This window comes from Saccopteryx leptura, chromosome 3 (genome assembly GCF_036850995.1).
Source record: "Saccopteryx leptura isolate mSacLep1 chromosome 3, mSacLep1_pri_phased_curated, whole genome shotgun sequence".
Lineage (NCBI taxonomy): Eukaryota > Metazoa > Chordata > Mammalia > Chiroptera > Emballonuridae > Saccopteryx > Saccopteryx leptura.
The window spans coordinates 187,274,331-187,297,396 of record NC_089505.1 but is presented as its reverse complement, the minus strand read 5'-3'; the positions used below and the strand labels follow the sequence as shown (position 1 = coordinate 187,297,396).

General features: G+C 43.9%; 2 protein-coding genes across 5 annotated transcripts in view; one reads left to right on the top strand and one right to left on the bottom strand.

Moving 5' to 3' along the window:
• Window positions 1-946, bottom strand: part of SLC22A23 (solute carrier family 22 member 23) — a 204,375-nt gene extending 203,429 nt beyond the window's left edge. For all 4 annotated transcript variants that reach the window (XM_066377043.1, XM_066377040.1, XM_066377041.1 and 1 more), the window contains exon 1: window positions 137-946. In XM_066377043.1, the coding sequence (XP_066233140.1) occupies window positions 137-808 (672 nt within the window). In that variant the 5' untranslated portion in view covers window positions 809-946. The remainder of the gene's footprint in view (window positions 1-136) is intronic.
• NQO2 (N-ribosyldihydronicotinamide:quinone dehydrogenase 2) overlaps window positions 1-23,066 on the top strand; it is a 698,677-nt gene that overhangs the window by 461,835 nt on the left and 213,776 nt on the right. The gene's annotated exons all lie outside the window — the stretch shown is intronic.

Below are 23,066 nucleotides of genomic sequence, written 5' to 3'. Positions count from 1 at the left end.
CTTCAGGGACTTGGTACCTGGCTGCCTCCAGCTTAGACCTCGATGCCTAAAGAGAGGGATGGAGGGATGGATGGAAACGACCTCAGAGTGAAAAGGGCTCGGGAGGACACGGGGCCAAGGCGGTTAGGGCCCATACCTTGCTGACCACGTTTTGGACGAGGCCTGTGCGGATGCCATAGTCCCAAGCGTGGCAGTCGCAGTTAGAGGCGTTGTTCCCCTTATCTGGAGGGGACTGCAGGGGTGGCGTGTCGCCTCTGTCCGCTCCACTGCTATTGCTAAGGTTGCCCGCGACCGCCCAGGCAGCAGTGGTGAAAGGGATGGTCGGGGGGCTGGTCCAGCCGGCCAGGTCGTCGGCTCCCCACTGGCCAGTGGCGGTGACTCCCGCCAGCTCGGCGCCTTTGCCGGCCTCGCGGCACCAGAAGTTCGGCTGGTCCAAAAGGAAGGAGTCCGAGAACTGACTGAAGCCGATGAACAGTGCCGGGATCCAGGTTAGCAGCACGAGGGTTTTTTGGTAGCCCCCGCCCAGGCCCCCGAGGAAGGGCAGCACCGACCCGTCGTAGTCCAGCAACAGGAGGCTCGGGGCTGCGGCCGCCGAGCAGCAGCCGGGGTGCGGGCTGCCGCCGACGGGATGCGGGGAAGGCAGCGGCTCGATCTCCCCGCTGCCGCCGTTGCCGCCGGAGCCCGCGCGTCCCCCGAGGGGCGCCGAGGCCGCTGCGTCTCCGGGCGGCAGGGAACCGTTCTCCTCGCCCAGCGGGGCCCGTCTCCCGGGCCCGCCGCCCGCCGCCTCGCGCCGCCGGTCTATGGCCATGGCCCGGGCCCGCGGCGCCTGCAGAGGCGCATAGAGCGCGGCGGAGGCTCCCGCGGGCGCCTCGGACACAGCGCGCCGGGCCCGGCGCCCGCCGCCGCCTCTGAGCAGGGCCCGCGGCCGGAGAGAAAGCGCTCGGCCGCCGGGGCGCGTCAGGCCGCCCCCATATCACCGGCCCGGACCCTGCGCCCGGCGCTGCAGCCCCTCTCGGGTGCCGGGCGGACGGCGGGCAAAGGCCAGCCCCGGCCTCAGCCGCCGCCGCTCATCAGACCCGCGGCCCGGGCGTCGGCGGCTGAGCCCGCCTGTCTCCCTGCTCGGATTGGCCGCGGGAGGTGGTGGAACGGGCACCGCACCTCTGCGGGAGGCTTGGCGCCCTGCGGTGCAGGGCGGGCGGCAGGGGCGATGCGAGAGGCGGCCGCGCTCCCGGCGCCCGTGATGTATTTACCCGACCTCGGCGCCTCCCGGAAGCCGCGAGCTCGGGTCCCAGCCTGCCGGGCCAGTCGCGTCTCCCGCTCCGCCAGCCGGCCTCCCTCCTCCGCTCTCCCCCGCCGCCCGGGCCCCAACCCGCCCCTTCTCCCTCCGCCGAGGTGGAGGTAACGCGGCACCTGCTGCGCCGGCTCTTGGGCACGAGCGCCCCCTCCAGCCGGGACGCGCCTCTACCGCCGCGGGATCCACGGTAGGGGGCGGGGGCAGCGGGACACTCCGAATTGCACGGCTAGAGGGTCCTTGCCGGTCCCCCAACGACGGGCAGGGCGGGGAAGGAGAAGGCTTGCAGGTTGCTGGCGCAAGTGCGCTGGGGATCCCGAGGGAGCCAGCGTGCACCAGGAGTGTGTGTATGCGGAGTGTTCGCTACTGGGCTCCCGCCTCCGCGCGATGCCCCCACCCAGCCACCCACCCACCAGGTGTGCGCCTGGTCTCGGTGACCTCTGCTAGCTTCTGCTGGCCTCGCAGATGCCCGCCGTTCAGCTGCCTGCACCCCATACCCGGTCGCGAACCCAAGGGTCGCCAACATCCGGGGGCAGTCCTCTCGCGTTTTGTTGAGGTGCAGCTACGGTTCATTTTTGTGTCCTCGGAGAAGGGTCAAGGAGGCGCATGTGCCAGTTTCAGGTCGCCGGTCACCCGCAGCGTCGGATCACCCACCACCGACTGCAGCACCCACTCCCAAATCGCCATTTCTTTCCTACTCCCAAACGAATGCTTATATTGTACAAGTACCATGCTAGAAAGATGTGTTGCCAACCCAAGAGACACATACAGAAACGTGGGTGGTGATGGTATTCCCCACCCCCTCCCCAAGATTTTGAATTCGCGTTTACAACACCGAGCGCTGAGTGCAGGCGCACACCTCTGTATCCGCACACATAGTGACAAATTTCTCCCTCCTCTTCGCATGCCAGCCCCAATCTTGCCCAGGCAGAGACCTGTGGCTAACGGCTGCGTTAGCATTCGTTCCTTCTGCAGCCAGGGACAGATGAGAATAAGGAGCCACCTTTCATCCCAGCGTCCCCAATTGTTGCTCACATTTCATATTCTAAGAAGTTTATGGAAGTCTTGATAAAGCGACCCATTTACAGTCTGGGGGGAAAGAGGGAAGAAATTCTTTTTCTTTCCAAGTTACATCTACTGAATGTATTCTTTTGCATTTCCATTTTTTGTTTATGTATTTAACCTCAAGTTCTTTGTTGTTGTGGACAACATGTGCTTACTAGGTAAAAGACTGAAACATCTGAGACAATTCTTTCTGAGTGCTACCAGTGGGCTGGGCCTTGGGTCAGGGGTGGACGCGGTCTTTCCTGCTGACAAGGGGGTGATTAGATAACCATGGCCCCAAGGGGCCCAAAGGACTGGAGAAGACACAAAACCTCTAAGAAATGGGTCTCAAAACCTGCTTGTGTTTAAAGAACTTTTGGGGGTGACAGCGCACATTGTGTACTAGTAATGGCCCCCCCCCAACTTCACATTATTGACTTCTTTCTTCCGTCTCCTCACCCATTTAGAAGCGATAATAAATGCAAAATGTTTACCACCGTGCCTGGAACAGAGAAAGCGATCAGTGAATATTAGCCATTTATTATTACTACCACTACTACTCTTACTATTATATCAACTCTAAATTTCTATTTCTGAGTTTAAATATAACTTTAAAGATGTTATTTATTTGCTCTTCAGTGGCCAGCCGTTACAGAAGAGGTCTACCTGTGTTTGGCACTGCCTCTTTACCTTACAGTGTGTCGGTAAAGTCATGGTGCACTTTTGACCAGTTACAGGAAAGCAACAAAAGACAATAAAAATGTGAAATCTGCACCAAATAAAAGGAAAACTCTCCCAGTTTCATACCTATTCAGTGCAGTTCGATGTGGGCTCATGGGCAGATTTTTTAGGGCTCCTTAGGTAGCTATCCCGTATAGCCTCTACAGACTCGTCACTGACTGATGGCCTACCAGAACGGGGTTTCTCCACCAAACTGCCGGTTTCCTTCAACTGCTTATCCCACCGAGTAATGTTATTCCCATGTGGTGGCGCTTCGTTATAAATGCGCCGATATTCACGTTGCACTTTGGTCACGGATTCGAATTTAGCGAGCCACAGAACACACTGTACTTTCCTCTGTACCATCCACATCTCGACTGGCATGGCTGTGGGCTGCTCCGCTGTATACACGGTATTACGTCATCATCTGTGCATGCGCACATGCTTCCACATCATCCTACAGAAACTGGGAGGGTTTTCCTTTTATTTGGTGCAGGTTTCACATTTCTATCATCTTTTGTTGCTTTCCTGTGACCAGTCAAAAGGGCACCATGACTTTACGGACACACTGTATTTATTGAATGATGTAACTCATTCAAAACAAGCATGACCTTGAGGCAATTCCAATCATAAGAATACATAACATTGGGTTTTGTAGGGTTGGCTTTCAAATACTCCCATTCCGTCCTCCCAGGACCCCCAAGAGATGGATCTTCAAGATGAGGCTGTGAGGGTTAGGTGCCTATCAAATCAAAGAGGTGGCCCACAGCTGAGCTAAATAGCGGGCTTTGAACCCAGATATTCTGGCTCGACATTCCAGGGTTTCTTCATTTCAACGCTGCAGGGACAGATTGCAGTACCATACGGCAGAGTTTGAAAGGTATCTGATACTGTGCATTTTTAGGTGGGAGAAGCCTTGGTCCCAGCAGGGAGTTTCATTGCCAATCTATCATTTGTCCTTGTCCCCAAAAGGTGGTAGAAATCTTCCAATGATACATTCCCAGAATCTGAGAACATGCTAGGAAATGGTATGCTCTAAAATGCAAGCTAAAAGAAATCAACATAAATTTTTTGGAATTAGCCATCTGCAGCACTGGCCCAGGCATTTTAATTAAATTGCTAGTTAGATTAAAGGTTTCCCTAAATCCCTCTTGGATCAATATGACCCCCAAATTTAGTCAAGAAGATTAAGAGGTAACCAATTTAAAATAAACATGTTCAGTTCATTAAGACATGCCACCAGTGGCCTTGTAGAGGGACCTAGAACAAAAGGAGTAAAGAGGCCTGACCAGGCAGTGGCACAGTGGATAGAGCGTTGAACTGGGATGCAGAGGACCTGGGTTCGAGACCCCGAGGTCGCCAGCTTGAGCATTGGCTCATCTGGTTTGAGCAAGAGCCCACCAGCTTGAACCCGATGTCACTGGCTCCAGCAAGGGGTTGCTCGGCTTCTCATCTCTCTCCGTTCCTGTCTGTCTGTCCCTGTCTATCCCTCTCTCTGACTCACTCTCTGTCTCTGTAAAAAATAAATGAATGAATAAATAAATAAATAAATAAATAAATAAATAAATAAAATTAAAAAAAAAAATAAAGGAGTAAAGAGGAAGAATTTGACACTGTGATAGCCTCTGGGGTGAATGTTGCAGTTCACTGGCTAGTATGGGGAAAGCAGTCAGGCACCTGCTATCACATTACCCTGCTCTACTGTTCTGCACAGTAGCTATCACTAACTGCTAGTTTTTTTGTTGTTGTTGTTGTTTACTCATTTAGTGACTACCTCCCACCTCTAGATAGGTACCTTGTACTCAGTTGTATTTCTGGTGCCTAAACAGTGCCTGGTACATGTGAGACACTCAACATGTATCTGTTGAATAGATGAGTTTATCAAGGTATCTGTCAGGATCCTATATCTATTTACTTTGATTATTGAGTCAACAAGCAACTTTTTCACATTTATTTAAGCTCTCAGATATAGTGCTCAGATCAGCCAAAATGAGAATGCAAATGAGCTTAACAGTGGTATCTTATTATAAGTAATTGTGCTTAATGGGTTAACTCCCAATATGAAGTTATAGAGGGCAGTTATCAGCTTGTAGATGGTAGGCTTGTAGGCCGACTGCAGCTCACAGATTACACACGGTCTTTGAAGAACAATAATTGCCAATATTTGAAAATCAGAAGATTAAACATTAAAACACACACACAGTAGCAGAAGCTTCAATGCCTGCTTTTTGTAGGGCTGCTGCGCTTCCCTGGAATGCAGTAGAGGGGCAAGTGTCCTCCAGCCCCTGCTCCTCACCCAGCACACATCTCTCATGCACATCATTTGTCTGGCTACCAAAAGCATCTGAGTTTATGACCCTAAATTTTGTTAGTATCCTGAAATTACTGATGTTCACTAAGAAACTGAGCCATTCTCTCTTCCTTGGAAAGCACATCAAATAATCTACCAGTTTGTAATTTCCTAAAAATTGAAAGGATAAAGAAAATAAAGATGCAATCTAATCACCAATACACTTCAATAATTTTATTTGCTTGGAAATAACGAGGGTAATAAAATTTAGCGTACTTCTAAAGTTGGTAGAAAACTAATTTAAATCTTTTATAATTTTATGAAAGGAACTGGTGTCAGTATTAACTTAAAATTACACAACTAATTGTATAGCAAATTGCTCTCACATTTATTTATGTCTCACCTGTATATTTATGTTTTTAATTTATACCTGAAATATAGATGGATAACACATTTTGGAATATTATGTGTCTTTTTTTATTCTGACTGCAATTTGATTCTTTCAAATAATTATTTGAAAAGTAAGTTATGTTGATTTTTGGAGGATGGGAAAAAGTGATATTACTTCAAACTCTGTATACACATGAACATTATAGCAGCCTTTGACTTAGAATATTAACTGACTTTCTAACAAGGAATTTGACATTTATAAAGCCTATCATAAACAAAAATGAAAAAGCTACTTTGGTTCAGTGGCAAAAGTAATAAAAATGTCACATAATCTATCCTAAGGGAAAATACAGGTAATATTTTGAGAAAAACTACATATCCTGTACAAATCAAATTTGCCCTTCCTGATTAAAAGGCCCAGTGGAAATAAGCAGCAAGGTGAAGATGAGATTTCTATGCAAAAAGCTATTCAATTGTAAATGTGATTGCTAAGCTCGATCACATTTTAATTCTGAATTAGTTTGTTGAGTTAAAAAACAATTATCAGAACAAATTGATCTAGTTTTTGCTTTTTGTTTGCTAAAAATCATAGGTGTCACATTTACTTTGTTGTGCTTAAAGATGTTCTTTGTCTCACACAAACACAGGGAAAAGAACAGAATGCTGGGACTTGTAATGCCAGGTAAGGATTATAGCTTTCATTACAGTAAGGAAATAGCCTCTATTTTTTTTTTTTTTTGATGAGCATAGTCCCCAAATTTGCAAATGAATTTTAATTGTGGACATGGGGGCTTTCTGCAATTGGGGAGCAATCTGAAGCAGTCATTGTCAGGAGGCTTTGTGGGAACATCAAGGAGCACAGGTTTAGGGAAAGAAACTTTCACTTCCTAAAAGAGGCAAATATGCTCTTTAAATAACTCTTTCTCCCTCTTTCTCTACTCATTCTAAGAGACATGAAGAAAAACCCACAACTTCATGGTCTGGGTGTTCTAGCCAAACCTACAGTGATTAAACTAATTTTTTTCAATAACTAGAAGCTAAAAGATGGTAAGAGTGAGGAATATTTATTTATTTACTTATTTATTTATTTTGCAAGAGAGAGAAAGAGACAGATAGGAAGGGAGAGAGATGAGAAGCATCAACTTGTAGTTGTGACACTTTTAAGATTTTATTTGTTCATTTTAGAGATCAGAGAGCATTAACTCCCATATGTGCCTTGATCAGGCAAGCCCAGGGTTTTGAAACGGTGACCTCAGTGTTCCAGGTTGACGCTTTATCTATTGCGCCATCACAGGTCAGGCAGGAATATTCTTTTTTTTTATTTTTTATTTTTCTTAAGTGAGAAGAAGGGAGGCAGAGAGACAGATTCCCACATGAGTTCAACTGGGATTCACCCAGTAAGCCCACTAGGGGGCAATTCTTTGCCCATCTGGGGCATTGCTCCATTGCAACCAGAGCCATTCCAGTGCCTGAGGCAGAGGCCATGGAGCCATCCTCAGCACCCAGGCCAACTCTGCTCCAATAGAGCCTTGGCTGTAGGAGGGGAAGAGAGAGATGGAGAGAAAGGAGAGGGGGAAGGGTGGAAAAGCAGATGGGTGCTTCTCCTGTGTGCCCTGGCTGGGAATCGAACCTGGGACTTCCACATGCCTGGCTGATGCTCTACCACTGAGCCAACCGGCCAGGGCCAGGAATATTCTTAAATGTAGTAGACTTACAGACCCAAAATATACTTTTGGAAGCAAGATGTTTTGATCAAAAAAAAATTGATAAACTTTTTGTTTCTAATACAGTTGATTTTAATTTATGACTATTAGTCATAAATAATTTTTATATTGAAAAATTAGCAGCACCTATATGCATACAATTTTCAGCATGAATTATGGGTGGCCTCACAGGGCTTTGATTAAAAATTTAGTGTCTCAGCCCTGGCCCGTTGGCTCAGTGGTAGAGCTGAGTCAGCCAGGCATGTGGCAGTCCCAGGTTCAATTCCCAACCAGGGCACACAGGAGAAGCACCCATCTGCTTCTCCATCCCTTCCCCCTCTCCCTTCTCTTTCTTTCTTTTCCCCTCCAACCACCATGGCTCAACTGGAACGAGTTAGCCCCAGGTACTGAGGATGGCTCCATGGCCTTGTGTCAGGGGCTAACAAGAGCTTGGTCGCTGAGCAATGGAGCAACAACCCCAGATGGGCAGAACATCGCCCCCTAGTGGGCTTGCCGGGTGGATCCTGGGTTGGGTTGCATGTGGGAGTCTGTCTTTCTGCCTCACCTCCTCTCACTGAATAAAAAAAAGTTGAATGAATAAGTAAGTAAATAAATAAATAAATAGGGAAGAAGAGACAAAGCTCCCATGCATAAGAATGTCAAGTAATATATGTAGATCCATGGTACTCAAGAAGTTGAACAGAGTTCTCAAGTGTGAGCTGTGCATAGTATTTCCCTCCAAAGAGGACAGTATGGAAAGGGAGAACAAAATGTGTGTGTGAGAAAGATTACAGTGGAGGAACCTGATCATGGCTATCTCAGCCAGGTGATCCAGGTCAACGTCAGCAGTGGTAAAGTACTGTTGATTGCATGCAGCCTTGATATGGTGTGATGTGAATGTGAATGGCCCTTTTTACCTCTGTGGTCTTCTTCCTCCCCAAAAACCATAATCCCAATCTTACCATCCCTAAATTAAGGGACATTCTACAAAATATTGACTAGTACTAAAAACTGTCCAGATGATGAAAAATAAGGAAAGTCTGAGAAACTGTCACAGCCAAGATGAGGCTAAGGAGACAGGAAGATGAAATGTAATGTGCCATTTGAACTATGAATTTCAAATGCTAAAAATATATCAATATTTGTTCATTAGTTGTGACATATAGACCAGACTAATGTAAGATATTAATACTAGGGGAAATTAGATAGGGTATATAGGAACTGTGTACTGTCTTTACATTTTTTTTCTATAAAAGTAAAACTATTCTAAAAAAATAATTGATTTTTTAGAAAGGTGACTTAATACTCTTCAAACAATATTTCAACTTTAGCTCTAAATCAGTAATTTCCCTCTGTATAGGTTCTATCTCAGTGATGCTGGGTTTTTGTTTTTTATTTTTATTTTTTTAAGACTATATATTTATTCATTTTAGAGAGGATAGAGAGAAGGGAGGAGGAGCAGGAAGCATCAACTCCCACATGTGACTAGACCAGGCAAGACCCTGGTTTTGAACCAGAAACCTCAGTGTTCCAGGTCAACACTTTATCCACTGTGCCACCACAGGTCAGGCTGTGATGCTGTTTTTAATCAAGTAACAGTTTAATGGTTTGGAACACAAAATTGATGAGGGAGCAGAAAAAATATAAATAATTGAAAGATAAATTTTAATAAATGCTTATTATAGTAACTGATTAAAAAAAAATACTCCAAAATGTTAAAAAGATACCAACATCAGCAAACTTGCCAGGTGCAGCCTGGGCTGTGGTCTAAGAGGCCAGCAAGGGGGCAAGCCTCAAACTCCATCTAGGGAACATGGCAACTGTAGGTTTGTTTAAATTCTTATTTTTGACCTTGGCTGGTTGGCTCAGTGGTAGTGTTGACCAGGCATCTGGAAGTCCCAGGTTCAATTCCCAGTTAGGGCACACAGGAAAAGTGAGCATCTGCTTCTCCACCTCTTCCCCTTTTCTCTCTTTCTCTCTGTCTTCCCCTCCTGCAACCATGGCTCAGTTGGTTTGAGTGCATCGGCCCTGGGCACTGAGGATGGCTCCGTGAACCTCAGGCACTAAAAATAGCTCCATTGAGAGCATGGCCCTAGATGGGCAGAGCATCAGCCTGGGTGGGGGGTGGGGTGGGGTGGGGGGTGGTGCCAGATGGATCCTGGTTGGAGCGCATGTGGGAGTCTGTCTCTCTATCTCCCCTTCTCTCACTTGGAAAAGAAGAAAAATAAATTCCCCATTTCATTTGAGTTTACATTTCCATATTTAATCTGTTTTCATAATTGACCCAGAAATGCACTTAAACCCAGCCTTTTTAAAATTTCTCAGAGTTTTTTTATTCTCCTATCTTATTAACCTCTGCAAAGATTCCATTTCTTTAAAGTAACATAGACCCTTTAGGGAGGCTGAAAAATGCATGTTATGGAATAACCACATGCTCTGAGTAAGTGTAATACAGCAGGCTGTAGCCTGCAGGTTAGCAGGCTTTGACAGTCTTTTTATCAGCCAGAAAATGCTGGGAATATAAATCTAAGGGCTTTCAAGTAAAACTCCATTTTCTAGTGTATGTCCCAAAAGGAAAGGCCCCTGATTTATGTGTTTTGGTTGCCCCACTGCCTGTCACAGGGCCTGGCATGCAATAAATGTTTGTGGAATGAATGAATGAAGAATGCGATGATATATAAGATTTTGCCAGGGAAAGAAAAGGACAAGGGAACAGTGTAGTCTAAGTTGAAGCAGAACCAGGAAGGAAGACACAAAGGTACTAATGAGAATTGCATGTTTGGCAAAGTTTATGGACCTAATGGCATTTCTATAATATGATTAATTCTAGGATTTATAGAATAAAATTTGATGACACTATTTTTGAAATAAGAAATATATATTTAGCCCTGGCTAGACAGCTTGGTTTGTTAGAGCATGGTCTGGAAATGCAAAGGTTGCAGTTCAATCCCTGGTCAGGGCACAATGTCTCTCTCTCTCTCTCTCTTAAATCAATAATTTTTTAAAAAAGAAAAATAAGAAATGTATATTTGGTCTCTTCACTCAGTTCCTGACACAAGGCTCTTAAAACCTTTGTAAATTCCTAAGTGGTAAGAGCACTAGGGATATCTTTTGTTCTAATGAGGTGACTCTGGGTGGACTCCTGGATGGCTCCTGGATGGGGATAGTCACCAGAAAGGACAAGCCATGATTGGAAGTTCCCAGAGAGGGGGGAGGGGCTGGAATGGAGTTAATAATTGATCATGCCTAGATGAGGAAGCCTCCATGAAATCCCTATAGTTTGGTGTTCAGAGAGCTTCCGGGTCAGTGAACTCATCCACACCCAGAGAGCAACACACCCAGTCTGGATAGAGCATCATCTGAGTTGGCACAGAACAGCTTACATTCTTATGGAAATAGAATAATGTTTGTATTCTTTAAGGACACAAGTGACAGTGGGGAGATGGCACAGAACATGTTCATAAGTCTAAAGCCAACGTGAACACTTTACATGTCAGTATTTGAAAATTGACTTCTTTTAGGTAGTATATCAGGGTCTCATTCTTGCTTATATAGAAAGAGATCTATAGGAAATTACCAACACTGTGAATATATTTGTATTTTTATATGAAAACTTGTAGAAAAGCCAAGGCAAACTGACTTATGCAAAAAGAGGACTTTATTAGCTTATGTAACCAAAGAGAGCAAGAGTTGCATGACTTTAGACATGGCTGAATCCTGATGTATCTCTACCTCTTGGGTTCCTTTCTCCTCTGTTACCTTCGCTCTCAGGCTCTATGTGTGTTTTCCCTGCTCACCCCTGGCAGCTCCAAAAATATCACAGCCAATCTCATTGACTCTGGCTGGGTCATGTGCTATTCTCTGACTCCAGGGCTATGATGCTCTGATTGGCTAGGCTTGGTCCACATGGTATGGAAGTGTCCTTTAGCCTAGTCTGAACCATGATGATTGAAACTGGAGTAGCAGAATTTTCCAGGCAGTTACCAGAAGGAGAAATGATGTCTATTTTGATTGCTCTTGTTAGAAATGATGTGCAATTTCTAGATATTTAAAAATATGGATGTCTTTTGGGGCCCTTAATTTGAAAGAGAAAACAGATAAGGCATTAGCTGCAAACTATGTCAAGAAAGAATGCTCCACTTTTTAGGAAAACTCAACAAATAAAGGTAACTACTATCTGTAAGGACATCAGTGATTCCAACCGACCTAAACTCCATCTCTTATCTGAAGTGAGTGAGGGTGTGCCATCAACCTGGTTCATCATTAGGTGACTGGGATCCAGGGCCTTCTAAAACCCTCCTGGCTAAAGTGACAATTGAGGTTGATGTCAGTGTTTTGCCCAGATCCCACAGGGCCCACTAAATAATTTCTGTTTGGAGGTCTGGGATCTGAGGAAAAGAGGCCAGCTTCAAGGAGCTTTTTCTTCTAACCACTCCCATTGGCCTTTTGTTCAAAGCCTTGCTCTAAGACAGGGGTAGTCAACCTTTTTATACCTACCGCCCACTTTTGTATCTCTGTTAGTAGTAAAATTTTCTAACCCCCACCGGTTCCACAGTAATGGTGATTTATAAAGTAGGGAAGTAACTTTACTTTATAAAATTTATAAAGCAGTTACAGTAAGTTAAAGCATATAATAATAATTATTTACCAAGTACTTTATGTTGGATTTTTGCTAAATTTGGCAGAATAAATCTTTATAAAACAACTTACTATAGTTAAATCTATCTTTTTATTTATACTTTGGTTGCTCCATTACCGCCCACCATGAAAGCTGGAATGCCCACTAGTGGGCGGTAGGGACCAGGTTGACTACCACTGCTCTAGGATTACTAGAGCTAAATTGCCAAGTGAGCAGGAAATTCCTGGGGATTTAGTTCCTCCTTAATCTGTGACAGTTTTAATGTGCAAAGAGCCCTCTTGCCTGGTTCTTTGCACATGCAGCCTCATGTCAGGCCTGCCTCTAAACATCAAAGCTGGAGTCCATGATTATGCACCCTTTTCGAACCCCCAAAATACACTTGGCAGGTTCTAGTGGAGAAACAAAGAATCTAAAGTCAGACTTCCTAATCTCTTATTTGGAACTCACAGCCTTCTGGTTATCTGAGCTTTAGCCACACAAGAAAATCCCAAACCTGTAGAGAATTTTTTATAAGAGTTTATATGAGCCACACTGATGACATGTGCTGGGGAGCAATCTTTAAAATGCTCCAGAGAAGAACAGTTTTGCAGCTTTTTTAATGCGCTTTAAGTTAAGGAGAGAACATAAGGAAGATTAACTACAAGGAGATGAAAGGAAGCAAGGTGGGGGGTCAGAATACAAGATCCTTAAGAAGAATATGTGTGTGCTCTCTTGAGGGTTGATAATCCCTCTGAGGGGTATACTTCTGGCATGTCAAAGGTGTGTTAAACTAGCTGCACAAGAACAATGGACTGAGCCAGATTAAAACCTTTCACTAAAGAAGTTACAGGCCTGGAGGGACATAAATTCCCAACGTGACCAGCCCAGTTAGGAACATATGATCAGATCGCCCTGTGAGGTGACTTTCCATAAAATCTCCTTTGCACCCAATGCTTGAACAAATCACATCACTTCTGTGAGACTCACTTTCTTCATCTGTGAAATAGGAAGAATCATGACACCTGCCTATCACAGAGGATTTCCGGGAGGAGCAAATGAAATAATGTGAACATAGGGGACTTGGAAGTGTAAACAATTACACAATATCCACTGTTACTCAGATGGCGTCAAAAGTAGTCCCCTTGACCCTAAGTACTCAAGATATCTATATGGAGCTTGTCTGATTCTTCACCACCACAAACCCAGAGGCAATAGCAAAAACCCAAATTCCAATAGCAATCAAACAGATAAAAGGATGGAATGCCCAGTGGACATTCATTCCATTAACTCTGATAAATAATTCTACAGTGGAATCAGATAGATGCAGAGTTTGAGTTGGCTGCCTGTGATCAGACTTTCTGCTAGCGAGCGTTTGCTGTCAATTGTCCCTAGTACCCCAGTTTCCTCACTTTGCCCAGGGGCAGAGTGGGTCCTCCATCTTGTCTACTGGGCTAAATAAACATTATCAAGAGTGGAGGCCTTTCACAGGCTGGGCCATATCATGTCCACAGGACCCAACCCCCACGTGGAGCAGCCCTCCATCCCTGCCCCTGATCTTATCCACTGGGCAGAGCTAGTGCTAGGTCCTGGCTCCACACCAGCCTGCTTGCCCTGTCCTGCTATAAACACATGGCTTTGTATCTTTGATGAAACCAGAAACATGACACATTTCTAACAATCATAGTCATGACCACAGCTATCATTCCTTCAGCACATGAATGCCTTTTCACATATATATATATACTACCTCCAGTAAATACCCTATACACCTATAAAAGAGGTTCCACTGCACCATTTTGGAGAGGAGGAAAGCAAGTTTTAAAGATGTTAAGGAATTTGCCCGATATCACACAGTATAAGAACCAGGACTCAAAACAGAAACTCAGTTCAGGTCACAGCAGAGTTCAAGATTCTCATCACAGCAGGGGGCACCCCACTCTGGGAGGTGGGGAAGAAGAGCTCTAAGAATCTCTGGAGACCTTCCAAGACCTGCCAGGGCTTGTCCACAGCTGCATGGCTGCTACCTTTTTCTGTTCCATTCCTCACAAGAGAAAGCCGTACCTGGCAGCCTTCCTTGACCCCTGAAGATGCCTTTGTTTCCTCTCTGCCCCAGCAGGGACCTTGGGAAACCCTATATTGCTTCCTTATAAGAAAATGCCCACTTACATGTCCTCAAGCCAGTACTGTCACCCATGGCTCTCACTGGGGGACACCAGTGAGCCCTTAGGCCAGTGGTTCTCAAAGTGTGCACCCTAGAAGATTTCCAGGTGCACCCTATGGTATTCCAGAGAAATATGTGCCTGTTGGGAACCAAAAAACCAACAGGGTTTTTGGAGTTTAGATTTTGGGGGGACAGAGGTATGGGGAATTGGCTGTAGACTGACAGCCTGCCCAACCCTCCACCTCACTTGCCTGATTAGGTTGCAAAAGGCTGTTAAGCTGGGGTGCTGGATTGTTTACAGCAGCCCCCATGTTCCCCAGAAAGACTGGAGGCAAGTTTCTTCTATCTTTTGTTTTGTGTGAAGTTAAGATAATATGTATGGCGGGGGTTTTCTGCACTTTGTAAATTTCTTGGGTTGCCTTGGAAAAGTAATCAGAGACCATTGATTTGCTAATGGCCTCACTTTGCCCTATAAATAAAGCAAAATGTAGTTTTTAGGTGTGCTTTTTTCTTGGCAGCAGTAATTAAAGGGCCCTCCTGACCCCATATTTTCTTAATTCCGCACTGTTCCCACTCAGGACCTGGAATTACTAGCTGCACTGGTTCACAGCATTTGCCCAGATAAAAAAATAAATATAGCCCTGGCCGGTTGGCTCAGCGGTAGAGCGTCGGCCTAGCGTGCGGGGGACCCGGGTTCGATTCCCGGCCAGGGCACACAGGAGAAGCGCCCATTTGCTTCTCCACCCCTCCGCCGCGCTTTCCCTCTCTGTCTCTCTCTTCCCCTCCCGCAGCCAAGGCTCCATTGGAGCAAAGATGGCCCGGGCGCTGGGGATGGCTCTGTGGCCTCTGCCTCAGGCGCTAGAGTGGCTCTGGTCGCAACATGGCAACGCCCAGGATGGGCAGAGCATCGCCCCCTGGTGGGCAGAGCGTCGCCCCTGGTGGGCGTGCCGGGTGGATCCCGGTCGGGCGCATGCGGGAGTCTGTCTGACTGTCTCTCCCTGTTTCCAGCTTCAGGAAAAAATAAATAAATAAATAAATAAATAAATAAATAAATAAATAAATATAGTTACTCTATTATACCATTTTATTATGGGAATATTGCTCTTTTTGTTAACACATCATTATTATATTTATTATTAACATATCATTATATTGTTTTTAGATACATATACTCAAATAAAATGGATAGATTTCTCAAAAAGAACTGTGATATTGAAGAATCCGATTTTGGAAGTGAGCAAAAGTTAAGTGTAAATAAAATAGGACTTGAAGGCTGATGGGCAGAATTTAATTTATAGCATTTTCCATCACTTAACACTGAACAATACGATTGGATTAGAAACCCATTCATGGAAGCTTCGAGTGATTTTGGTTTAAGATTAACAGAAGAAGAACTGGCAGCTATATCCACTGATCGTGGATTAATGATTAAACATAAGGAATTGTCTCTTGAAGCCTTTTGGATTTCTATAAAGGAAGAATATGTGGCAATATCTAAAAAAGCTTTGGGCCCTGGCCGGTTGGCTTAGTGGTAGAGCGTCGGCCTGGCGTGCGGGGGACCCGGGTTTGATTCCCGGCCAGGGCACATAGGAGAAGCGCCCATTTGCTTCTCCAGCCCCCCCTCCTTCCTCTCGGTCTCTCTCTTCCCCTCCCGCAGCCAAGGCTCCATTGGAGCAAAGATGGCCCGGGCGCTGGGGGTGGCTCCTTGGCCTCTGCCCCAGGCGCTAGAGAGGCTCTGGTCGCAGCAGAGCGACGCCCCGGAGGGGCAGAGCATCGCCCCCTGGTGGGCAGAGCGTCACCCCTGGTGGGCGTGCCGGGTGGATCCCGGTTGGGCGCATGCGGGAGTCTGTCTGTCTCTCCCCGATTCCAGCTTCAAAAAAACCCAAAACAACAACAACAAAAAAAAAACCCTTTGAACATTTTACTACAATTTTCAACACCCTATTTATGTTAATTAGGATTTTCTACCCTCAACACAATTAAAAGTAAAAAGAGAGGAATTCTTCAATGTATTGATGAGGAAAGGAGAGTTTGCCTTTCAAATATATGCCCAAACATTGAAGAAATCACTAGGACACATCAAGCTCATGTTTCTCATAAACACAAGAATGAAAAAACTTAACACATTCGCGCCAGGACCTGCTGAATTTACTAAATCCTACTAAGAATGTATCTATATATATAAAAAGATAACTTTTTGTTGTTGTTTTTTTATTTTTTAACTCCTCTTTTTTACGAATTCTAAAATGCATAAGTCAGAAAATGTAACATAAAAATGTTTTTTAATGTCAGAATATTGGGCAGATAAAATATATTATGCTCACTTTGTTAAAGGTGGCGCTGCCCACATGGAAGCCCGTCACCCAGGTGACTGCTTGGGATGGGCACGATTATGTTAATATGTGTTGGGGGAGGGCTTTCATGCCAAAAGGTTTTAAAAGGAAGAGAGATCACGTTGTTCTGGAAGAAGAGTGATTACATTTTAGGAGAAGCCCATACTGTAGGAGAGCAGAGTAAAGCCACATGGAGGAGAGGAGAAGCAGCCAAGATGGCGGAATGCTGAGGGAAAAGCCAGTTAGTGCAGAGTTTGTGCAAAGAGAAGGAGATGGGGAACAGAGGTGAATAAGGCTAGTGAGCTAGAAACCTTTGCTTCTAGGAAATTCAGATAAGTCAGTAGCTTTGTGAGCACTAAATGAGTGGGTTTTGGAGCCCAGTGTATGTTTTTACTTGCCTGCTGGGTGCAAGCTAGGATTAAAGATAATGGAGAGAGAAGGAGATGGCTGTGGCTACTGGCCTTACACAGAATAAATTTAATTTTGTCGTATTTACTTCATTTAACTACCATAAAAGCACGCTTGGACTTTATATTTTTTCTTTAATATTTGACTTAATTATGATAACATATTTTTTAGAAATTTGTATATAGTGCACCTACAATTATTTGTAGGATTTTAAGTGTGCCCTGACTTCAAAAAGTTTGAGAACCACTCACTGCCTTAGGCTCTCCAAGAATCATTTACATAGTTAGGGAGATAACTTCAGCATTAACCATTAACCATTGACTAATGAACAAAACAGAACTCTGGATAATGAGGACTTTGGGTGAACTTGCCTTATATCCTTTTGTTTGGGGTTCAGAAATGTTCTCTTCCTGAAAAAAACTGGAGTATCAGGTTCTGTGTCTTCCCTGCCTTCACTGCGTGAGATACTCAGAAAATTCCTCTTGCTCAAAGCAGAGCTAATCAGAAACTACTTCTGTCCTCACCTTTCACTGAGACTTCAGAAGGATTCACCGTCTCGGGCTAGAGCCAGAGCTGGGGCCAGTGTGAGTCATCAGGGAAGTCAGGTCCGGTTCTCTAGGTGCTGGGGGAGACTTTCTGCAAAAGGGAGAACCGAAATTTCATTTTCTATGATTTCTGTTTTATGTGTTTGCCTCTTTTTCTTTTCATCTGGTTTATTAAAAAAAACAATGACCCTAATGCCTTGTGTTACGTGAGACTTTCACAAATAGTAATAGAAATTTTAAAATGAGCAGGCCGAAATGTGTGCATACAAATCTATGTCCTTCCACCAGAGCACAACAAATTCATGGAGGAGGTGCTGTCATTATTCATGCCTTTCCTGAAATTATGTTTGGAGTATGCAGCACATTCTCTCAAATATTCTCAAAAGTCCACTGAAACCACATTTAGAAATTAAATTGAAAAATATCATTTGGGGCTTAACATGATCTGTGACTATGAAATAAGGAGGCGGAATCTCTTCTGTTGTCCTCCCAGTGGCTCCAGAGGTCACGGTCTTCTTCTGAGCACAGGAAAGCTTCCAGGAGGAGGCGCTTGTTTGGTGCTGGGCACCAGGCTGGGCACCGGGCAACGTGAGAGATCAGAGCTCTCTTCCTTCTCTATCCCCACGTTAACATGCCACTTGCTTTTTTGATCTTTGCTGAGCATTTATCTTCCACATTTTTTTAATGAGAAGAGGCCACGTGTCCAAACCCCAAGAGGTATTGGAGAAGAATTTAAATTATTCCTTGTCCATATGTCCTCCACAAGAAAGGCGTGTTTCCTATCTGCTTTTTCTCAGAGATGATGCCTAGCTGTCTAATTGTAGTAATATAAAATGATGAGAAAAAAGTCAAGACAGTGTCCTGTCCTTCTGGGCTCTCTCTTCCCTGGACTTTATTTTTTTTCTCTTTTCAAAGGCACAACCCCATTCATTTTCCCATCTCATTAAATCTTGGAGTGTGAAATCCTACTGGTCGTGATTGGGCAACTTCAACAACACAAGCGCACCTTTATTAATAGTTGTTAGGGGTCTTCACTTAACTCTAATGAACTTACTAATCAGCCACTTAGACTACCAGGGGAAAATAATTCAGGTGGCTCTTCTCCCTCTTCTAATTAGCAAGTCCCACAGTTTCTGGGCTCCGTCCCAAGATCTCTCATTTTCCCTTCAGCTTGATTTTTCACTTGCTCTCATTAGTGTCTCCCTGTTTGAAGTTCTCTGTTGCTAAGAGATGCTATTCTGTATCAAATCCAAGTGTAAACTAATACTACTTGAGGCCTTTATGTACTTTTGCAGATAGTCACTGTACTTCTGCCCAAACCAAAGAGGAAGGGGTTCTTTTTGTTTCTTCTCATAGCGACCGGGAGGTCCAATGGTGAGGGTCAAAACACAAGAAGGGAAAAAGCAGCTTGATCAGGTGAGCTTGTCAGTGTATCTGCTGGCGCACCACAGCTTGTCTTCCTCTAAGACTACACAAATTCATAATGTCTGTCTATCCTGGGCAGGAAAATACTGTTTTTGAATGAAAACAAATGATGAAACTAAATGGAACCTCTAGCCATCTACTTTAAACTTCTATTTTGGGGGGCAAAGAAAACAGCCCTAGGGAAACCGAATCCTTGGACCTAAGTCAGAGTTTACCAGAGGCCAAACGGGCACAGTTAGTTCTGATTCCTAGCTACTAAACCCTGGATGTGGCCTTACTAGAAATGGAATGTGTGTTAGACTACCTTAAGATCAGTAATGGAACTATTGACAGTCAACAGGCATTTTCCCTGATTATTCTCCAACTTTGTCTCTTGTAAACAAATAGCTTAAATGTTTTAAAATAGGTTCTGAGTTCCTCTCTTAAACTTGAAGCACTCTGAAGACCCAAATGGGTATCCTTTCTCTTTTGTACCTTAGTAGGGGCTCAATGAACAGGGGATGAAGGGTTGAATAAAACAAGGCAAAATCAGCTATTCTACTTAGAACCACATTGACTCTCCTGTTAATGCAATTAATTTAGTTAACCAGCCAGAGGAGGAAGCAAGTTCCACCATCTTTCACTTCTATTATTTTGATGAAGTTTACTTAAAAAAATAAAAAAATGAGAGCAATATTTAAAGTAACCTAAAATCTAATATAAAAATGTTATCCATTCAAATTTCACTCTATCCCCAGAACTTAATACTGAGTCCTCAAAGGAGAGGCTAGCCTCTTAGGAACTCAACACTGCTTGAAATTTCTAAGCCTTTTTCAAAATGTCTAAGTCTTTTTTTCTTTTTTCCAATTAACCTCTGATCTCAGTGCTCAGAGTTTAGGAAGAGCCAACTTCTGTTTCTGGGGAATCACTTCACAAACACGTGAGAGCTTCACACAAACAAGGCAACAGACAGCCTGGCTCCCACCACACAGCACCAATTCAAAGTCGCACAGGTTGGTGGTTTCTGTGGCAGTTTTTCACGCTGGGTGGGCTTGTCTGGCGGGCTGTGCAGCTGACTGGAGGGAGATGTTCCTCTTTCTTTCTGACAACATAATTAAAATGCTATATCAACACACATGAAAGGGATTTACAAAGTTAAAAATGGTGCAAAAACTCATTATTATATTCTTCTTCTAAGGTACACACAGGTCCAATGACTGGATGTCGGGTAGATGACTACCGGTAGAGAAGGTAGTATTTCTCCTGAAGGGATTGGGGGTCACTTGCTGAGAGGGGTGGGCGGTGAACTTTTCTTTGAGGCAAATGAGCACCAACTTGGGGGAGTCTGACATCATGTGCTGGGCATCTTACATCACCAGAGTCTTACACCGGTGCTCCTCCCATCGCTTGATCCTTTTGGGCATTACTTGTTTATTATGTTTAAACCATGTGGTGGTTAGACGGCACTTGTAAGTAGAATAAAATACTTCCATTTCTTTTCTGACTGCTACCTAAGCCCTTTTAACCTATTTTAAGAAATAATAATAATTTTTTTAAAAAGCCACTTGATAACATACCCTTGGTCCAGGTAACTGAGAACTGGACTGGCTGCTCACTCAGGCCCACACTCCTCATCCGTGACTGCCTTTGCCCAGTAAATGTTGATTTTCACAGGGACTTCCTGTCTTCTACACCTACAGGTGGAAGCTATGGGATTAATCCAAACTTAAAACACTCCGAAACATCACTTTATCAGCCAGCGATGGTCAGAGATTTTAAAGTGATTATGATTTTCATTGGTTTGCTGGGATTGTTTCCTCAGCCAAAGAAACAAAGTTGCTGTCAAAGGTGCCCATGGACACATTGTTCCTCCTGTGAAGATGGGAAACTCCTAACAGTGCAAGGGCAGGGGATCATACACAGCTTTCTATTTTACAGCAGAAACTATTTGTTTGGGGTTTGTGGATACTGAAATTATAGAATTGTGTGTGTGTTTCTGGAGAAAAGGTCCACATCTTTCATTAGGCTTTGAAATGGTGCTAAGACTTCTCCAAAGATTAGGAGTTCCTGAAGTAGGGATATCAGTTTACGAAGATGTATCATTGACAATCATCACTTTGCTACAAAATTTTAAATATGCACATTTTAAAAACGTGAATAATTATTTTTAATATTATAGTTCTTATACATTTTATTTAGAAATTAAATTTAATGGGGTGACATTGGTCCATAAGAGCATCAATTCTTTGTTGCAGCTCCTTAATCTCCTTAGTTTTCCACTGATTGCTTTCTCATATGTACCTTGACTAGGGGGCTGCAGTAGAATAAGTGACCCTTGCTCAAATCAGCAACCTTTGGGCTCAAGCCAGCAACCTTGGGCTTCAAGCCAGTGACCGGGCTCAAGCCAGCAAACATGCAGTCATGTGTATGATCCCATGCTGAAGCCAGCAACCCCATGCTCAAACTGGTGAGCCTGCACTCAAGCCAGATGAGCCAGCGCTCAAGCTGGCAACCTCAGGGTTTCGAACCTGTGTCCTGTGCATCCCAGTCTGATGCTCTATCCATTGCGCCACCATCTAGTCAGGCTTCTTTTACTTCTTTTTTGCAGTTGAATTCTTACTTCAGAGCCTTATGATCAGAGAATATGCTTGGTATGATTTTATTCTTCTTAATTTTTTGAGTCTAGTTTTGTGGCCCAACATATGGTCTATCCTTGAGAATGTTTCATGCACACTGGAAAAGAATGCATAATCTGATGTTCTGGTATAAAAAGTTCTGTAAATGTCTATTATGCTCATTTGGTCTAGTATATTATTTTGGGCCAATATTTATTCATTGATTTTCTGTTTGGATGATCTATCTAAAGAATAATTTAAAAATAAATTTAATTTATTTTATATCTAGAATGTGAAGTGTTTGTAAGTAATTAACCTGCATATATTAAAGAGCTCCAGAACCAGATACTCCCATTCCATGAACAGCATAATGTGGACGATGGTCTACTGGTATGTAAAATGTGGGTTTTCACTCATTCATAACTCATTCATCGAATTTATGTCATGTGCTGTACGCTGTGCTAAGACAACTGGCCCGAAGCTATAGGACTGATAAGGAATTCATAGTCCAGTTAGCAAAAGACAATAATGCTACCTATTTTGAGAAAAATAAGTGTATGTAGGTGAGTCATGAACAAGATAGGGGTTTAGAGGAATCATAAAACAGGCAGTCCTTGAAGTCCATCCAGATTGAGCTTTAGGAGTTAGCTAGATAATCGGGACAGTGAGCAGAGAAATGGCGGCGGCAGGAGCAATCTCGTGAGCCTGCTCAGACCTCAGTGTACATAGGTATTATCTGAAGCTCAATAGGTCACAAATTCTCAACTGGTAGATCTGGGTGGGACCTGAGAATCTGCATTTTCAAGAAGCTGTTAGGCGATCCACTGTTGGCTGACCCTGATTCGAAGAAAAGAGGTTTACCAGACCATTTGGGGACCAACAAGTCCCCTCAGGGCGGCCAGAACTCAGAGAGGGGATCAAGGTGCCTGGAGAGCCCCTCTCTCTCTGAAGTATTTCAAACATACATAAAAATACAGAGAATAACATAAGCATGTGCTATCCAGATGTTGATATGTCTGTTTCATGTTTATTAAAGATGTGGTGGAAGCTCCTTCATGCTCCTCCCTCAGCACACCCCCATCCTCTCAGCAGGACTCCTCTTCTGACCTGGTGTCTATTTATTCTGGCATGTTTTTATATTTGCAAATGCATAAGTGTAAATAATTGATATTTAGTTGTGCTTTGTATTTTATATAAAGAACATTTCATACAGTTTTCTGCAGCTAACATCTTTTTTCAATTCTATGTTTTCAAAATTTGTTACTGGTTAATATTTGGAGGCATAGTACATTTATTTTGAGCTGCTATTTTAGTAGTATTCCTATAATTTACTACAACTTTTGCATCTGTTTTTATATTCATGAAGATATTGGTTGTTTCCTATATTTCATTCTTGAAAACGGTGATTTGGAGGGACTTTTTTTTGGTATACTAGATATTAATCCTCTCTCACTTGCATGCATGCTAATAAGTCAGTGGCTTGTTTTGTTGTCAGCACTGGTTTTAACTTGGTGGTGTGTCTTATTACATGCAGGTATTAATTT